General features: G+C 26.6%; 8 protein-coding genes across 8 annotated transcripts; 4 read left to right on the forward strand and 4 right to left on the reverse strand.

Annotated features, from left to right (window-relative positions):
- Window positions 1-32: 32 nt before the first annotated feature.
- VNE69_05019 (vacuolar transporter chaperone 4 (VTC4)) lies at window positions 33-1,742 on the forward strand (the record flags this gene model as incomplete). Its single annotated transcript, XM_065473495.1, has 1 exon — window positions 33-1,742. The coding sequence occupies one exon, from the start codon at window positions 33-35 to the stop codon at window positions 1,740-1,742; it is 1,710 nt and encodes a 569-aa protein (XP_065329567.1).
- Window positions 1,743-2,630: 888 nt separating this feature from the next.
- VNE69_05020 (cell division cycle protein 23-like protein) lies at window positions 2,631-3,947 on the forward strand (the record flags this gene model as incomplete). The annotated part of the gene is made up of 1 exon (XM_065473496.1): window positions 2,631-3,947. One exon carries the CDS (start codon window positions 2,631-2,633, stop codon window positions 3,945-3,947), a length of 1,317 nt encoding a protein of 438 aa, XP_065329568.1.
- Window positions 3,948-4,260: 313 nt separating this feature from the next.
- VNE69_05021 (uncharacterized protein) lies at window positions 4,261-5,022 on the reverse strand (the record flags this gene model as incomplete). Its single annotated transcript, XM_065473497.1, has 1 exon — window positions 4,261-5,022. One exon carries the CDS (start codon window positions 5,020-5,022, stop codon window positions 4,261-4,263), a length of 762 nt encoding a protein of 253 aa, XP_065329569.1.
- Window positions 5,023-7,623: 2,601 nt separating this feature from the next.
- On the forward strand, window positions 7,624-8,877 carry VNE69_05022 (eukaryotic peptide chain release factor GTP-binding subunit (ERF3A); the record flags this gene model as incomplete). Its single annotated transcript, XM_065473498.1, has 1 exon — window positions 7,624-8,877. One exon carries the CDS (start codon window positions 7,624-7,626, stop codon window positions 8,875-8,877), a length of 1,254 nt encoding a protein of 417 aa, XP_065329570.1.
- A 433-nt stretch (window positions 8,878-9,310) lies between these two features.
- Window positions 9,311-9,625, reverse strand: VNE69_05023 (ribosomal protein eS26; the record flags this gene model as incomplete). Its single annotated transcript, XM_065473499.1, has 1 exon — window positions 9,311-9,625. The coding sequence occupies one exon, from the start codon at window positions 9,623-9,625 to the stop codon at window positions 9,311-9,313; it is 315 nt and encodes a 104-aa protein (XP_065329571.1).
- Window positions 9,626-9,871: 246 nt separating this feature from the next.
- VNE69_05024 (CDC50-like protein) lies at window positions 9,872-10,687 on the reverse strand (the record flags this gene model as incomplete). The annotated part of the gene is made up of 1 exon (XM_065473500.1): window positions 9,872-10,687. One exon carries the CDS (start codon window positions 10,685-10,687, stop codon window positions 9,872-9,874), a length of 816 nt encoding a protein of 271 aa, XP_065329572.1.
- A 233-nt stretch (window positions 10,688-10,920) lies between these two features.
- Window positions 10,921-12,585, reverse strand: VNE69_05025 (ATP-binding cassette sub-family F (ABCF3); the record flags this gene model as incomplete). The annotated part of the gene is made up of 1 exon (XM_065473501.1): window positions 10,921-12,585. One exon carries the CDS (start codon window positions 12,583-12,585, stop codon window positions 10,921-10,923), a length of 1,665 nt encoding a protein of 554 aa, XP_065329573.1.
- A 569-nt stretch (window positions 12,586-13,154) lies between these two features.
- VNE69_05026 (uncharacterized protein) lies at window positions 13,155-13,556 on the forward strand (the record flags this gene model as incomplete). Its single annotated transcript, XM_065473502.1, has 1 exon — window positions 13,155-13,556. The coding sequence occupies one exon, from the start codon at window positions 13,155-13,157 to the stop codon at window positions 13,554-13,556; it is 402 nt and encodes a 133-aa protein (XP_065329574.1).
- Window positions 13,557-13,667: the final 111 nt, after the last annotated feature.

The raw sequence follows: 13,667 nt of genomic DNA on the forward strand, positions 1-13,667 counted from the left end.
TTTAAACACTTATTAAAAAAACAAATAAAAATATGAAATTTACAAAATACTTAAAAATTAATATGTACTCACCTTACAAATACCACTACTTAGACTACAAACTACTAAGTAAAAACATCAACATGGACACAGAAAAATATAAAGAACTAATAAACCAAGAAATAACCAGAATACGAAGTTTTATAAACACGAAAATACAAGAAATAAAAAAAAGCAAAAAAAAAGTAAAAAAACTCTGTAAAGAAATGAAAGAATTCGCCGAATTTGTTAGAATAAATGTAGTAGGATTCAAAAGAATATTGAAACGAAAAGATAAAAAATCGAACACATTTTTATACAAAATGTATAAAAAAGAATTAAATAAGATACTGAAATCTGTCGACAACTTATCAGAAATAATATACAAAACAAGTAAAGAAATGACTATTAATACTACTAGTACTAATAATAATCTATGTTTTGTAAGGAAAACTGATAAATATTGGGTACATCCAAATAATGTGAACTCTGTAAAATTTTTAGTATTGCGTCATTTGCCTTTATACGTCTTTAATAATATCTACGACCACAAAATCCACGATACAAACATATCAAGCGTCTACTTTGACAACACAGAATATTCATTATACCACGACAGATTGAAAAAACTTCAAAACTCTGAAGCTATTCGTATACGCTGGTATGGTACAGACGACAATATAGTTTTTATTGAACGAAAAAGACATGAAGATAGTTGGACAGGAGAACTAAGTAAAAAATTAAGATTTAAATTGTATGAAACAAAAGTGTATGATTTTATTACAGGCGGAAATGTTTGGGAAGATGTTAAAGAACTTAATGGTGATAATGAAGATATAAAAATTTTATATGATGAAATACAAAACACTATAGTTAATAAAAAACTAATACCTATGGTAAGAACATGTTATAAAAGAGTAGCTTTTCAATTACCAAATGATTCGACTGTAAGAATAAGTCTTGATACGGATTTGTGTATGATAAAAGAAAATTTTGAGCCTACTAAAAGATCTTGGAGACGTGATAATATAAAATATTTATCAAAAAATGAATTAGTAAAATTCCCTTACGCTATACTAGAAGTCAAAACACAATGCGCTGAAGAAGATAAACCAGAATGGATTATTAATATGACGAATGGATGTCTTGTTGAACATGTCCACAAATTTAGTAAATATTTACACGGGATGTCAGTTTTATATCCGAAAATAAATGAAATTCCTTATTGGTTACCACAAATGACTACTAAAATCTTGAAAGATCCATTTGAAGAAGAAACAGGTTACAAGGAATTTGATAATAATCAAGTCTTAATAGATATAGAAGCATCAGAACACAATACAGAAAGTACATTATTAAATCCTGTTGATACGAGTAATAAAAGGATTTCTATACCTGTAAAAGTAGAGCCGAAAGTTTTTTTCGCGAATGAAAGAACTTTTTTGTCTTGGGTACAATTCGCGATATTCTTGGGCGGCATAGGTACGGCAATGTTAGGTATGGAAATTGATAAAGCGATGGTAGGCGGAGTTATTTTAATAGGAGTGAGTATAGTATTTGCATTTTATGCTTTGTATTTGTACTTGTGGAGAGCTGGGATGATACGAAGAAGGGAGTCTGGGCCTTATGATGATAAATATGGGCCACCCGTGCTTGTATGTGTGTTTTTGTTTGCTATGTTTTTAGCAGTGATCTTTAAATTCCCGCTTAAAAAAATTATTTAATAAATTTTTACAATATTAGTTTTTTAATTTTAAAGAATATTTTCTAGTATCTTAAGACTTACATTAAATTCATTATTATACTTAGTTCTTATTTAAAATATGAAGAAGGTTTAAGATCGACCCGATAATATAACAAAGATTCAAAATTAAATTTTAAACTAATGTGTAAAGAAATAACTTTATTATATAAAATGTAAATTTTTTTTTGTTTTGTTAATATTTGGAAATAGGCATCTTATGTCTATAGCACTTACTCTAATATCATATATCACTTATTACTTTGTATAATTTAGTAAATTGGATGTTGAACTTGCACAAGATTTTTTAAATTCAATTAAAAAGTTGAACTTGCACAAGATTTTTTAAATTTTATTAAAAAGTTGAACTTGCACAAATTTTTTAAATTTTAATAAAAATAAAAAATCCCTTCCTATGAACTTAGAAAAACAAGAGAAAATGTGCAGTGAACTTGACAAGATAATTTACGGTCTAGAGATGGAAATTATAGAAACTTGTAAATTGAACACAAATTTGAAGACACAACTAGAAGACATGGAAAAAGATGAATTATTGACAATGGTGTGGGTATGTGCATACCCAAAAGAATAGATAAAAAAAGAAATTTACATTATTACCAAAAAAATAAATAATTTTATTTGTAAAAACTTTCTTTTCAAATTTCATTATTAGATTTAAAAAGTTTCTTATGTTTTTTAATCATGAAATTTATAGATACAATTTTTAATTGATTAAATAAAGAATTTTAAACTTTTTCTCATGTTTAAATTCAAAAAATAACTTAAAAATTTATAAAACTTTCTCATTAATTAGAATTTTATTGGAAAATAATCCAATAATAATTTTGATTTTTTTTTTTCTATCCCTAAAATGAACGAATTCTTCATCAGGGGACTTTACCGTACACTAGATTTCTTAAATAAAATAAAACTTGATCTTCCTCCCATGACAATTTCTTATTCTCAATCTGACATTTTATACACTGTTTATATAAACCTCAAAGAATATTCATACACATACTCATCTTTATTATGTACAGAAAGCCGTCTATATAAAAATTCTATATTTTTTTGTACTTGTTGTAACAACTTAAAAAATTTTATGAGAAATTACGCCTTATTTTTAAATAAAAAAAAACAAAATTTGAAAATTAAAAGCGAATACAGTGACGACGACTTTTTATTGTACTTAATTGGGCTGGTAAAAAAAGATATAAATATCCTTTTTGAAGTAGTAAAGAGGCAGCCTTATTTTTGGGACGCTTATGTAGCTATAATAGATTTGTGTACTGATGAAAATGTTCCTGATGTAGATGGACCTCTTAGTGACTATTTTTATATGACTTTGTTTGTAAAAAAACAAATTACAAAAAAATCTTTTTTATTAAAAAAAGATTTTTTAAATTTAAAAGGTGCTGTTTTGTATTACAAAAGAGAATACAAAGAAGCACTTGAAGTTTTTAAGAAATGTGATGAATTTTCTGACTACCTAGATCTCTTTTCTAATATTTTATATATTAATAAAGATATCTTTTTATATGACGTGTCATATAAATTAATAAATATGAACAGATACAAGCCCGAGACCTTGTGCTGTATAGCGAATACTTATAGTTTCAAAAAAAATCATCATAAAGCTATAGAATATTACAATTTGTGTACTAATTTATTACCATGTTCTATGTATTTTACATTATTAGGTCATGAATATATAGAATTAAAAGAATATAAAAAAGCTATAGAATCTTATACTAAAAGTATAAGATTGTGTATAAATGATTATAGAGGATGGTATTCCTTAGGAAAAGTTTATGAATTATTAAATATGACAGAGACAAGTTTGTTTTATTATAAAAAATCTTTAGAGTATAAAAAAGATGATACGTTAATATGGTTGAGTTTAGGGAATGTTTATATTAATTTACAAATGTATGAAGATGGAATTAAGTGTTTTAAACAGAGTATTAAGTTAAATGATCCACTTGGATTTTTGTACATAGCAGAGACTTATAAGACGATGAAGATGTATTGCGAGAGTGCGGAATATTATGAGAAATATGTTTGTATGGCGAAAGATAAAGACGGAGATGTAAAAAGAATTTGTTTGTTTCTTGAAGAATATTACAGGAAGATGTGTGACAATGAGAAGAGTAAAAAATATTATGAGATGTCTCGGGAGATTGATTAAAATATAATGTTTTTTTAAAATGCTTTTTTATAATGTATGTTATGAATTTACGTATTTACAAATTCATTTTATAGTAAACTTTTAGATTAAATTATATAAGTTCGTTTTATTTGTTAAATACGTGTTTAGAAATTTAATATAAACTCGATTTTATAGTAAAATTCATTTAATAGTAAACTTTTAGATTAAATTATAAAACCTCGTATTAATTTGTCTACAAATTCAATATAAACTCGAATTTATAGTAAAATTCATTTTACTATAATTTTTTATTAAAAATTCAATACATATTAATTTAATGTATTATATAATTTTACAGTGCTTCTTTCTCTTCATACTCCTCGTTCTCCGGTCTTATATCATCATATAACCTTTCAATATCTTCCGCATTCGCTTTATGTCGATGAGTAAGATGATAATATAAACCATTCTTATTTTTATATTTCTTGTGGCAATCATCCACTGGACATTTAAAAGGTTTTACTACTTTCTGCTTTTCTTCCGAGTGCACATAATTAGTGTGATAATTTAGACCATTTTTACTTGTGAATTTCGATTTACAAAAAGCGCAATCATACTCGATCTTATTCCTCTCTCTTACACCAGATATCTCATTAACAGTTATGTCTTCTCCATCTCTTTTTCTTTTTTCTAATTTATTCCTTTTCGTCTTTTTATAGTATGTATCAAGCACATTCTTCTCGAATGTGCTTATCACTTCATTCTCAAAACTGTTTTCTTGTTTCATAAGTATCGAGAAGTCGCCTATCACTCCACAATATATTAACATTTGCACCATATACGAGTCTACAGGACTATCACAATCAAGACATTGTAACTTGTCACTTATAAACTCGCAACTTGGAATACAAGAAAGATCGCTATACAAATTTTTAGATATAATGTTGGACATTACAACAAGATTGTTAATAGCTCTTTCTTCTTTCCAAGTAAGAACTGGCTTGCTTTTTTTATAAAAAGAAAAAAGATTCGAATCTTCGAATTTATCATCAGTAGACGATTTTAAATCAGAAATGTTTTTTTCATTGAGAAATTTTTCTTTTTCAAAACACATGTGGGGTTTAAAATGTTTTTTTTTCAATAATACAGGGGTTTGAATCATTATAGTGCCATGTTTGAATTTCTATATTCCCATGTTTGAATTTCTATAGTGCCATGTTTGAATTTCTATAGTGCCATGTTTGAATTTCTATAGTGCCATGTTTGAATTTCTATATTCCCATTTTGAATTTCTATAGTGCCATGTTTGAATTTCTATAGTGCCATGTTTGAATTTCTATAGTGCCATAAAAATTTGAATTTTTTGTGCCCCTTAATGGTTAGAAAAGAAAGAAAAACCATAACTACTGAATTAAGAAACATAGTTTTGGAGTTATCGAAAGATGAAAAACGATCCATTGCCGAAATATCGAGGATGGTTGATTTACATCGTAAAACCGTTGCATCTATTATAAGAAGACAGCACAATCAATCCGTTGGCCCTCTTCCGCAGTTGGGCGAAAGCGAAATACTTTCAAACACAGAGCGTGTTATAAAAAACATAGTTGATTGTGCTAATGATATGACTTTACAAGAAATTTCATCCGAGTTATATACACGAACAGGAGTAAATTTGACCATATCTTCAATATCGAAAAAACTAAAAAAACTCGGTATAACAAGAAAAAGACTTTCACTAATTCCTGTTGAACGTAATTCGTTGGACAAGTTAAATAAAAGGAGTATCTATGCAGCTGAAATTAGTAGGTACTCTGTTGAAAACCTAGTTTTCCTTGATGAAACTGGGTTCAACGCCCATACGACCCGTAGTTACGGATACTCAGAGAAAAACACTAAAGCCTATAAGAATGTGCCAGCAAATCGAGGCCAAAATATCAGCTGCATGTGCGTAATTACTATAAATGGATTATTGGCATATGAGTTCAAACGTGGAGCGTATAACTCTGAGAGTTTTATGAACTTTGTAGAGAATAAATTGTCTATGTTCTTTAGGAATTATCCTGGTAAAGTTCTAATTATGGATAATGCTAGTTTTCATCATTCGCGGGAAGTTTTACAAAAATTAAACAGTCTAGGCATCAATCATAAATTCCTGCCTCCTTATTCTCCACAATTAAATCCCATCGAAGAATTCTTTTCGATGCTCAAGGCAAGGTTTTCATCTTTTCGTAATACAGAAAGTCAAATTGAAACAAGGATTGAAAATGTTTTGAGTTTAAATTATAGCCGTGAGTGTCCTGGATTTTATAGAAATATGATGGAGTGGCTTGAAAAGGCAAGAGCAAGAGAAGACTTTATTTAATAAACTTTTTTATTTATTTTTAATTTCATCTTTTTATGGCACTATAGAAATTCAAACATGGCACTATAGAAATTCAAACATGGGAATATAGAAATTCAAACATGGCACTATAGAAATTCAAACATGGGAATATAGAAATTCAAACATGGGAATTTAGAAATTCAAACATGGGAATATAGAAATTCAAAACCCTGTAAAAAAAAAATGAAAACAAATAAAAACATTTAGTAAATATTGAATGACGTAGTACAAATTTAAGAAATGTATTTGATAAATTGATGAATGTAAAATTTTTATATTTTCAATAATGATTGAATTAATATGAAACGAGGAATGTAAACGAATTATCTAATAGAGAAGGCTTTACTAGTGTATCGTATGTAAAATAAGATAATTAATTTGTAGAATATTTTTCAATAAACAATTTGTAGAATATTTTTCAATTATTTAGTATATAATTGCAATCACTTAGTAGAATATTTTTTAAGCATTTAGTATATATTTTCAATTATTTAGAAGATATTTATCGGGATTGAAAAATCAAATAAATTTTTTTCATTAAAAAATAGATCTTTTTTTTATCTCGTCAAATTTTTTTTGATTTTAGAAAATCATCATATTTTGCTTGTAAATCTCTGTTTTAATTTTCTGCGTATTATAAATATTCAAGAGCTTAAAAATCTTATGTTCAGATAATTTAAGTTAATTTATTTGTAACACAGATATTTTTATGAGTCAAGTTCTGTCTTAGTTTAACATTAAGAATTTAACGTATAAACAAGTAATTACTGTCAATAAGTTTATTTATATTTTCCATTCCCTCTTTTGGAAATGTTTTTATATGCTTTTTGTAGACAATCAAATCTGTCCAGTTGTAGAATATGATTGCCCAGTATTTGATCGGCTACGATAATTATATTAAGTAAATCTCCGCGCTTATTTCAATCTATCACTCAAATTTGACTTTTTTTTGATCTTAGAATAGATCCCAAAGCGTCTTAAGATTTCTATATTACAATATAATAAATCATTCTACATTGATGTCTCATTAAAGCTTACAGTGCGAAATTGAATTATGACTAGATTAAAAGTCTCACTTATTTATTTCTATGTACGCTAAGTATGTCTTATATTTTTTATATATGAAGTACATTTTAGATCTAAAAACTTAAAATAAACTGTAAAAAACAAATATCAGTATTAAGAATATATTCACTGTAAATATTTAGATCTCATCACTATAAAATAGCCTCTATAATATTTATACTGTAAAATATCTTAAAAACATTTTTTACATTTTAAATTTTGAAATATCTAACATTTGTAAATTTTTTTTTTTTTTAATTTTGCCCCATGGAAGAACTAGAAAATCTACAAATTTCCAAACAAATCCTCAACATTATTTTTGTCGGTCACGTCGATGCCGGAAAATCCACTCTCTGTGGCCAAATTCTCATGCTCCAAAACATTGTCGACTCTCGAACTCTAGAAAAGTACAAAGAATCTGCCAAAGAGTTTGGCAGAGAAAGTTGGTACTTAAGTTGGTGTATGGACACTAATCCTGAAGAAAGGGAAAAAGGTAAAACCACTGAACTCGGTACAGCTTTTTTTGAATTAAAAAATAAAAAAATTAATATTTTAGACGCACCTGGTCATAAACAATATGTTTTTGAAATGATTAGTGGTGCAAATTGTGCTGATGTTGGTGTTTTAGTAGTTAGTGCACGTATTAATGAATTTGAAGCTGGTTTTGAAAAAGGTGGTCAAACTAGAGAACATATAATATTAATGAAAAGTGGTACTATACAGAAATTAGTAGTATTAGTTAATAAAATGGATGATCCCAGTGTTAAATGGTCAGAAGAAAGGTTTAATGAAATTAAGAGTAAGATAGGTAGTTTTATAAAATTTTTATTTAAAGATACAGTTTTTATACCTGTGAGTGGACTCACAGGTGAGAATATAGGAATAAGTAGATTAGATTGGTATAAAGGACCTACTTTTTTCGATTTTTTAAATTTTTTACAAGTAGAAAAAAAAGATACAAAATTTTTAAATATTTTGATAATTGAGAAATTAAAATCTCTTGGATCAAATTTAGTATGTGGTAAAATTGATGGTGGAATAATAAAGAAAGATGATATTACTAAAGTAGTACCTGGGAATATTAAAATACAAGTATTAGGAATTTTTAATCAAGAAGATGTAGAAATACAAGAAGGTGTCCCTGGGGACACCGTAAAATTAAAATTGAGTAAGATAGATGAGATACAAATAGGTAGTAGATTAGTAGAAGTAAATGATATTTTTTATAAAAGTACACATATTTTTACAAGTAGACTTACAGTATTAGATTGTGAGAATATAATTAGTACAGGGTTTGTTTGTATGTTACATATTAATGTTATGACAGTACAGTGTAAGATTTTAGAGATAAGAAGTTTAGAGAAGAAGAAGATGAGATTTTTAAGGGCTGGCCAGAAGGCCCTAGTGAAGATTGAGTGTGAGAAGGAGATAGTTTTGTGTGATAGGGAGCCGAAAGAGAGATTTGCTTTGAGATTAGGGGAGCGTACCTTAGGGGTAGGCATCATAAGATACATTTTATAAAATAAAAATTATTCTATAAGATTTATAAGATTTTAAAATTTTTTATCTATAAATTTTTTTTATTAGATTTTAAAATTTTTTTATTGTAAAATTTTTTATCTAAAAATTTTATATATTTATTTAGACTTATAAATCTACATAGAATAAATCATTTATAGATATGTTTACTATATATAGATATGCTTAGACATATCCTTACTTAATGTTTTTTTAATTAAACATATGCTTACATATAAAACATTACAAAAAAAAATTTAATATTTATTTAGATTTATATATGTACATAGAATAAATCATTTATAGATATGCTTATACATATCCTTACTATATGTTTTTTTTGATTAGACATATACTGTAAAATAATGTAAATCAAATTTTATAATGTAAATAAAATTTTATAATGTAAATCTTCTTTTTTAAATAATAATATTGTTTATTTAATCATTCGCCTCTCTCCATCATATCTGATTTTTCTTCCTTGTCGACTTCTCACTCGCACTATCCTAGCGTGACAAGCACACGAAATACAGTACTGGTTTTTATAAGATATTCTTGGTACTTCAAAGATGTCATAAATAGACGCGACTTTTACATCGTCCATAGAGCCCGCCTCTACGAGGGGGACTATCTTAAATCTTTTTATAGCCTTGTCTTTTGGGACACATCTACCACATTTGTCACATTGGACTGGTTTACAAGATCCTCTATTTTTTCTATTTTTCCCGTGATTTTTTCTCTTCACTGGCATTTTTAGGGGCCCAAAAAAAAAAAACTAAAAAAATATTCTATAAAGATATGATATTACTATCTAGTTTTATTTACTGTATATAATATTACTATATTGTATATGTTTTATTTACTATATATAGACATATTAAATTGTATTATTATATAATATATATTATACAATTGTATTATAAATTTTTATATTACAAATTTTTATATTATACAAATATATATTATATATTATTACATAATGTTTGCTTTATATTTGTTAATCAAATACTTTCTGGTATATGAAATATGTAAATATTATTCCTATAGTCCCCATTATTATTAACAAATAAGACAAGAAATAATTCTTAGTCCCTACCCAACTTGACTCACTAAAAAACACTTTCTTATTCCCATAAGGAAATCTACTCTCTATTTCTAATTCATATACTCCTTCTTTCTCTACTTTTATGACTCCCCATAACTTCCTGAAGCTATAAAAAGGCGCAGTATAAATCCAGTTTATAAATCTCTGATTTTTATATAAATCTGGTATTTTCTTATACCGCCTCCAGGATGGAGGCGGTATCACTTCATTTCTCTCATATCCACTCTTTTTAATCTTCTTTCTCATACTCTTGTATGAGATATCTTTCTGATTAATTTCTAGATTTTTTATAGTAAATTTATCCTGTAAGAAAGTATTAGGGAGGATACCCGCAGGGTAGTAAACTTTACCATTTTTGTAATCTAGAGGACTAGTCATACTTGAATTTGTGTCTCTTTCTCCTTTTAATTGATCATAACTAATACTTTTACTATATTTTAAATTTGATTGATAGAAGTTATCAATTTGTATATAGAAATATACAGTAGATTTAGGCAAGTAAATATAAAACTTGTTTGTAGATGAATAGTCTATTGATATTTCATATATATTGTAATATGTATAAGTCATAATACAACCCATAATGAGAGATAATAAAGAAAATAAGAAGGGTAAAGGGGAATGTTTAGATAAAGAAGGATCAATAAAAGAGCCCTTTACTTTCTGCCTTAAGATATCATCTTGAATATTCTTTAAGCCTTCCCACATATTTAAAGGGGTGTAAACATATAATATTATATATATATATAATAGATTTGTATTATATTGCATTTATAATATAATAGATTAGATTTTATTAAGGCAATATAAGTTATGCTTTGTATTATAATAGAATTTATTATATTTGTATTAAGCTTACATTATCAATATAAATATCAATATAAAGTATACTACAATATTGACTTATATTACAATATAAAAAGTATATTGTAGTATTGATTTTATTGGATACTGGCTTTGTAATCAGAAGGAGTCCCATTGAAATATCTTAATGTTTGATTCTCACATACATACACTTCAGTAAAGGCTTTACTTACAAAATTAAGATCATGACTCACACACACTACTCCTCCTTCAAACTTCTTTATACACTCAGCCAAGGCTTCTATAGACTCCATATCTAAATGATTAGTGGGCTCATCAAATACTAGTAAATTAGGCTTCTTCCCATTTATTAAAGCAAATGTAAGTCGACTCTTCTGTCCACCAGACAGGGTCCCAATCCTCTGATTCTCAACTTGTAATCCAAAATTCGACAAAGCTCTTTTACTTTCTTCTAATGTAAAATATTTTAACATTAAATCTAATACTCTTAAATTAACATTCAAATTATCTACAAAATGTTGTGCAAAATACCCAACTCTAAGTTCAGGATTCTTTAAAATGTATCCATCACAATTCTGTAAATTATCTGTTAACATCTTAAGGAAAGTACTCTTTCCTTGTCCATTTGTGCCAACCACCACAATCCTACTAAGATTATTTATATTAATTGTTATATCTCTAAAAATAGGCTTATTTTTTATATAAGAAAATTTTACATCTCTCATTTCTATTAAATTCCCTTTTACACTTGTACTATCAAATATAAATTTGATAATTGGGTCTTTTTTAGGGACTACAAGTGGGAGCATTTTAGAAAGTTGTTTGATTTTACTTTGTGCTAGTGCAGCCCTGGCTGCACTAGCCCTAAATCTATCTATAAAACTTTGTAAATGTTCTCTTTGTCTTAATTGATTATCATATTCTTTCTTTATTTGATTTAATTTATTATTTCTAATATATGAAAATGTATCATAATTCCCTTTATATTTATCAATTTTGAAATCATTTAAATGTAATATTTCATCTACTACATTATTTAAGAAGTTTTTATCATGTGATACAATAATCACAGTTTTAAGATCTTTGATTTGTTTTTCTAACCAATTTAAAGCTTGAATATCTAAATAATTAGTAGGTTCATCTAGTAATAATAAATCTGGATTTATATTTATAGCTTTTGCTAAATGAGATCTCATTCTCCATCCACCACTTAAATCTTTCAGATTTAAGTGGCACATTTCTTTAGTAAACCCAAATCCCATTAGAATTCTAGTACCATTTTCTCCTACATGGTCTATAACTTTAATATCCAGATTTGTTTCTTGTTCAATCATGTGGATTTTGATTCCTCTTGGTATACCAAATTTCCTTTTTTTTATATTTTTTAGTAGGGTGGTTTTTCCTATCCCATTTCTTCCTATTAGACCATATTTCTTCCCTCTCTGGATTAATAATTCACATGAATCAATAATAAGTTTACTTTTTATACTTAGATTTATAAATAAGTTTATATCTTCATGATATATTTCATCTGTGGATGAGTACTCATCCACAGAAGAAGAAGAATATATAAATTCTTCTGTGTCTTCTAATATCTTGTTTATTTCTTTTTTATTTGATTTTTTTGGTTGTATAGTGAAAGGAGTTTCTAGAGGAATGGGAGTGAGATTGTGGTTTATTTTGTACTGGGAGATGTTCCAAGACAAGGCTTCTTCGTCTGATTCAAAAGGAAAAGATTTTAATTTTTCCAAGAATTCTTTTTTTATTTCTTCTAAATTCATGCTATTTTTAAAGGGGATGAAATATAAATAATATTAAAATAGTATTGAATTAGTATTGAATTTAAATTTACTAAATTTATTTAGTATTGAATTGGTATAATTTTATTTAGTATTGAATTTATTTAGTATAATTCTATTTAGTATTGAATTTTATTGTGTAAGAAGTAAACATACATTTAAGATAAATATATTATACATACTTATTAATACTTATAAAATACTTATAAATGACTTATAAATATTTTAAAGTCATTTATAAAATATTTTACTGGGTATAAATTCATTTTTATTTTACCCCCCTTATAAGTTATCGAAGGAATTCATTTCATAAGAAATTCTCAAAATACTTAAACATTAAATCACTCCATGTAAAACATCCGTACTGTCTTATGACTTATGGACACCTGAGTGGAGAGACATTTTAAAATAATATTTTTATATAGTAAGATAAATTAAAACATCTGATATATATTTAGTAAGATATCTTACATATATTTAAGAATTATACAATTTGTATGGTGGTCTCACATCTTCGACATCATATTTCTAATGTGTTTTTCTCCCCCAATATGATCCCGTGTATTTACACAAAAGACAAAAAGAAGAAACTGAAGAAATGGGAAGAAGGATTCTACAAGTACAAGAATAAGAAGATAAGTGTGTATGACACAGATAAGAAACTAATATGTACAAAGGCGACGGGACTGAGTAATGAGATAGAGACATTTAAATATATAATATACATAGAGAACATACAAGAAGAACTTAAAGACAAATTTAAAGAAGAAGAACTTGAAGATGGACTTAAAGAAGACAAATTTAAGGAAGAAGAACTAGAAGATGACAAATTCAAGGAAGAAGAACTCGAAGATGACAAATGTAAAGACAAATGTAAAGAAGATAAAACACTAAGTAAGAGAACGAACAAAGAACTACTGAATTTGTTTAAAATAAAAAAAAGACAAGAATAATATAACAATATCATTGTACGCTATCATAATAAATTATATAATAATTATAAAAAATTTTATATTAGATGTTATATATTTTGATTATTTTATATTGGATGTAAGAAATGTTTA

The sequence above is a fragment of the Vairimorpha necatrix genome, chromosome 5, assembly GCF_036630325.1.
Source record: "Vairimorpha necatrix chromosome 5, complete sequence".
Classification (NCBI taxonomy): domain Eukaryota; kingdom Fungi; phylum Microsporidia; family Nosematidae; genus Vairimorpha; species Vairimorpha necatrix.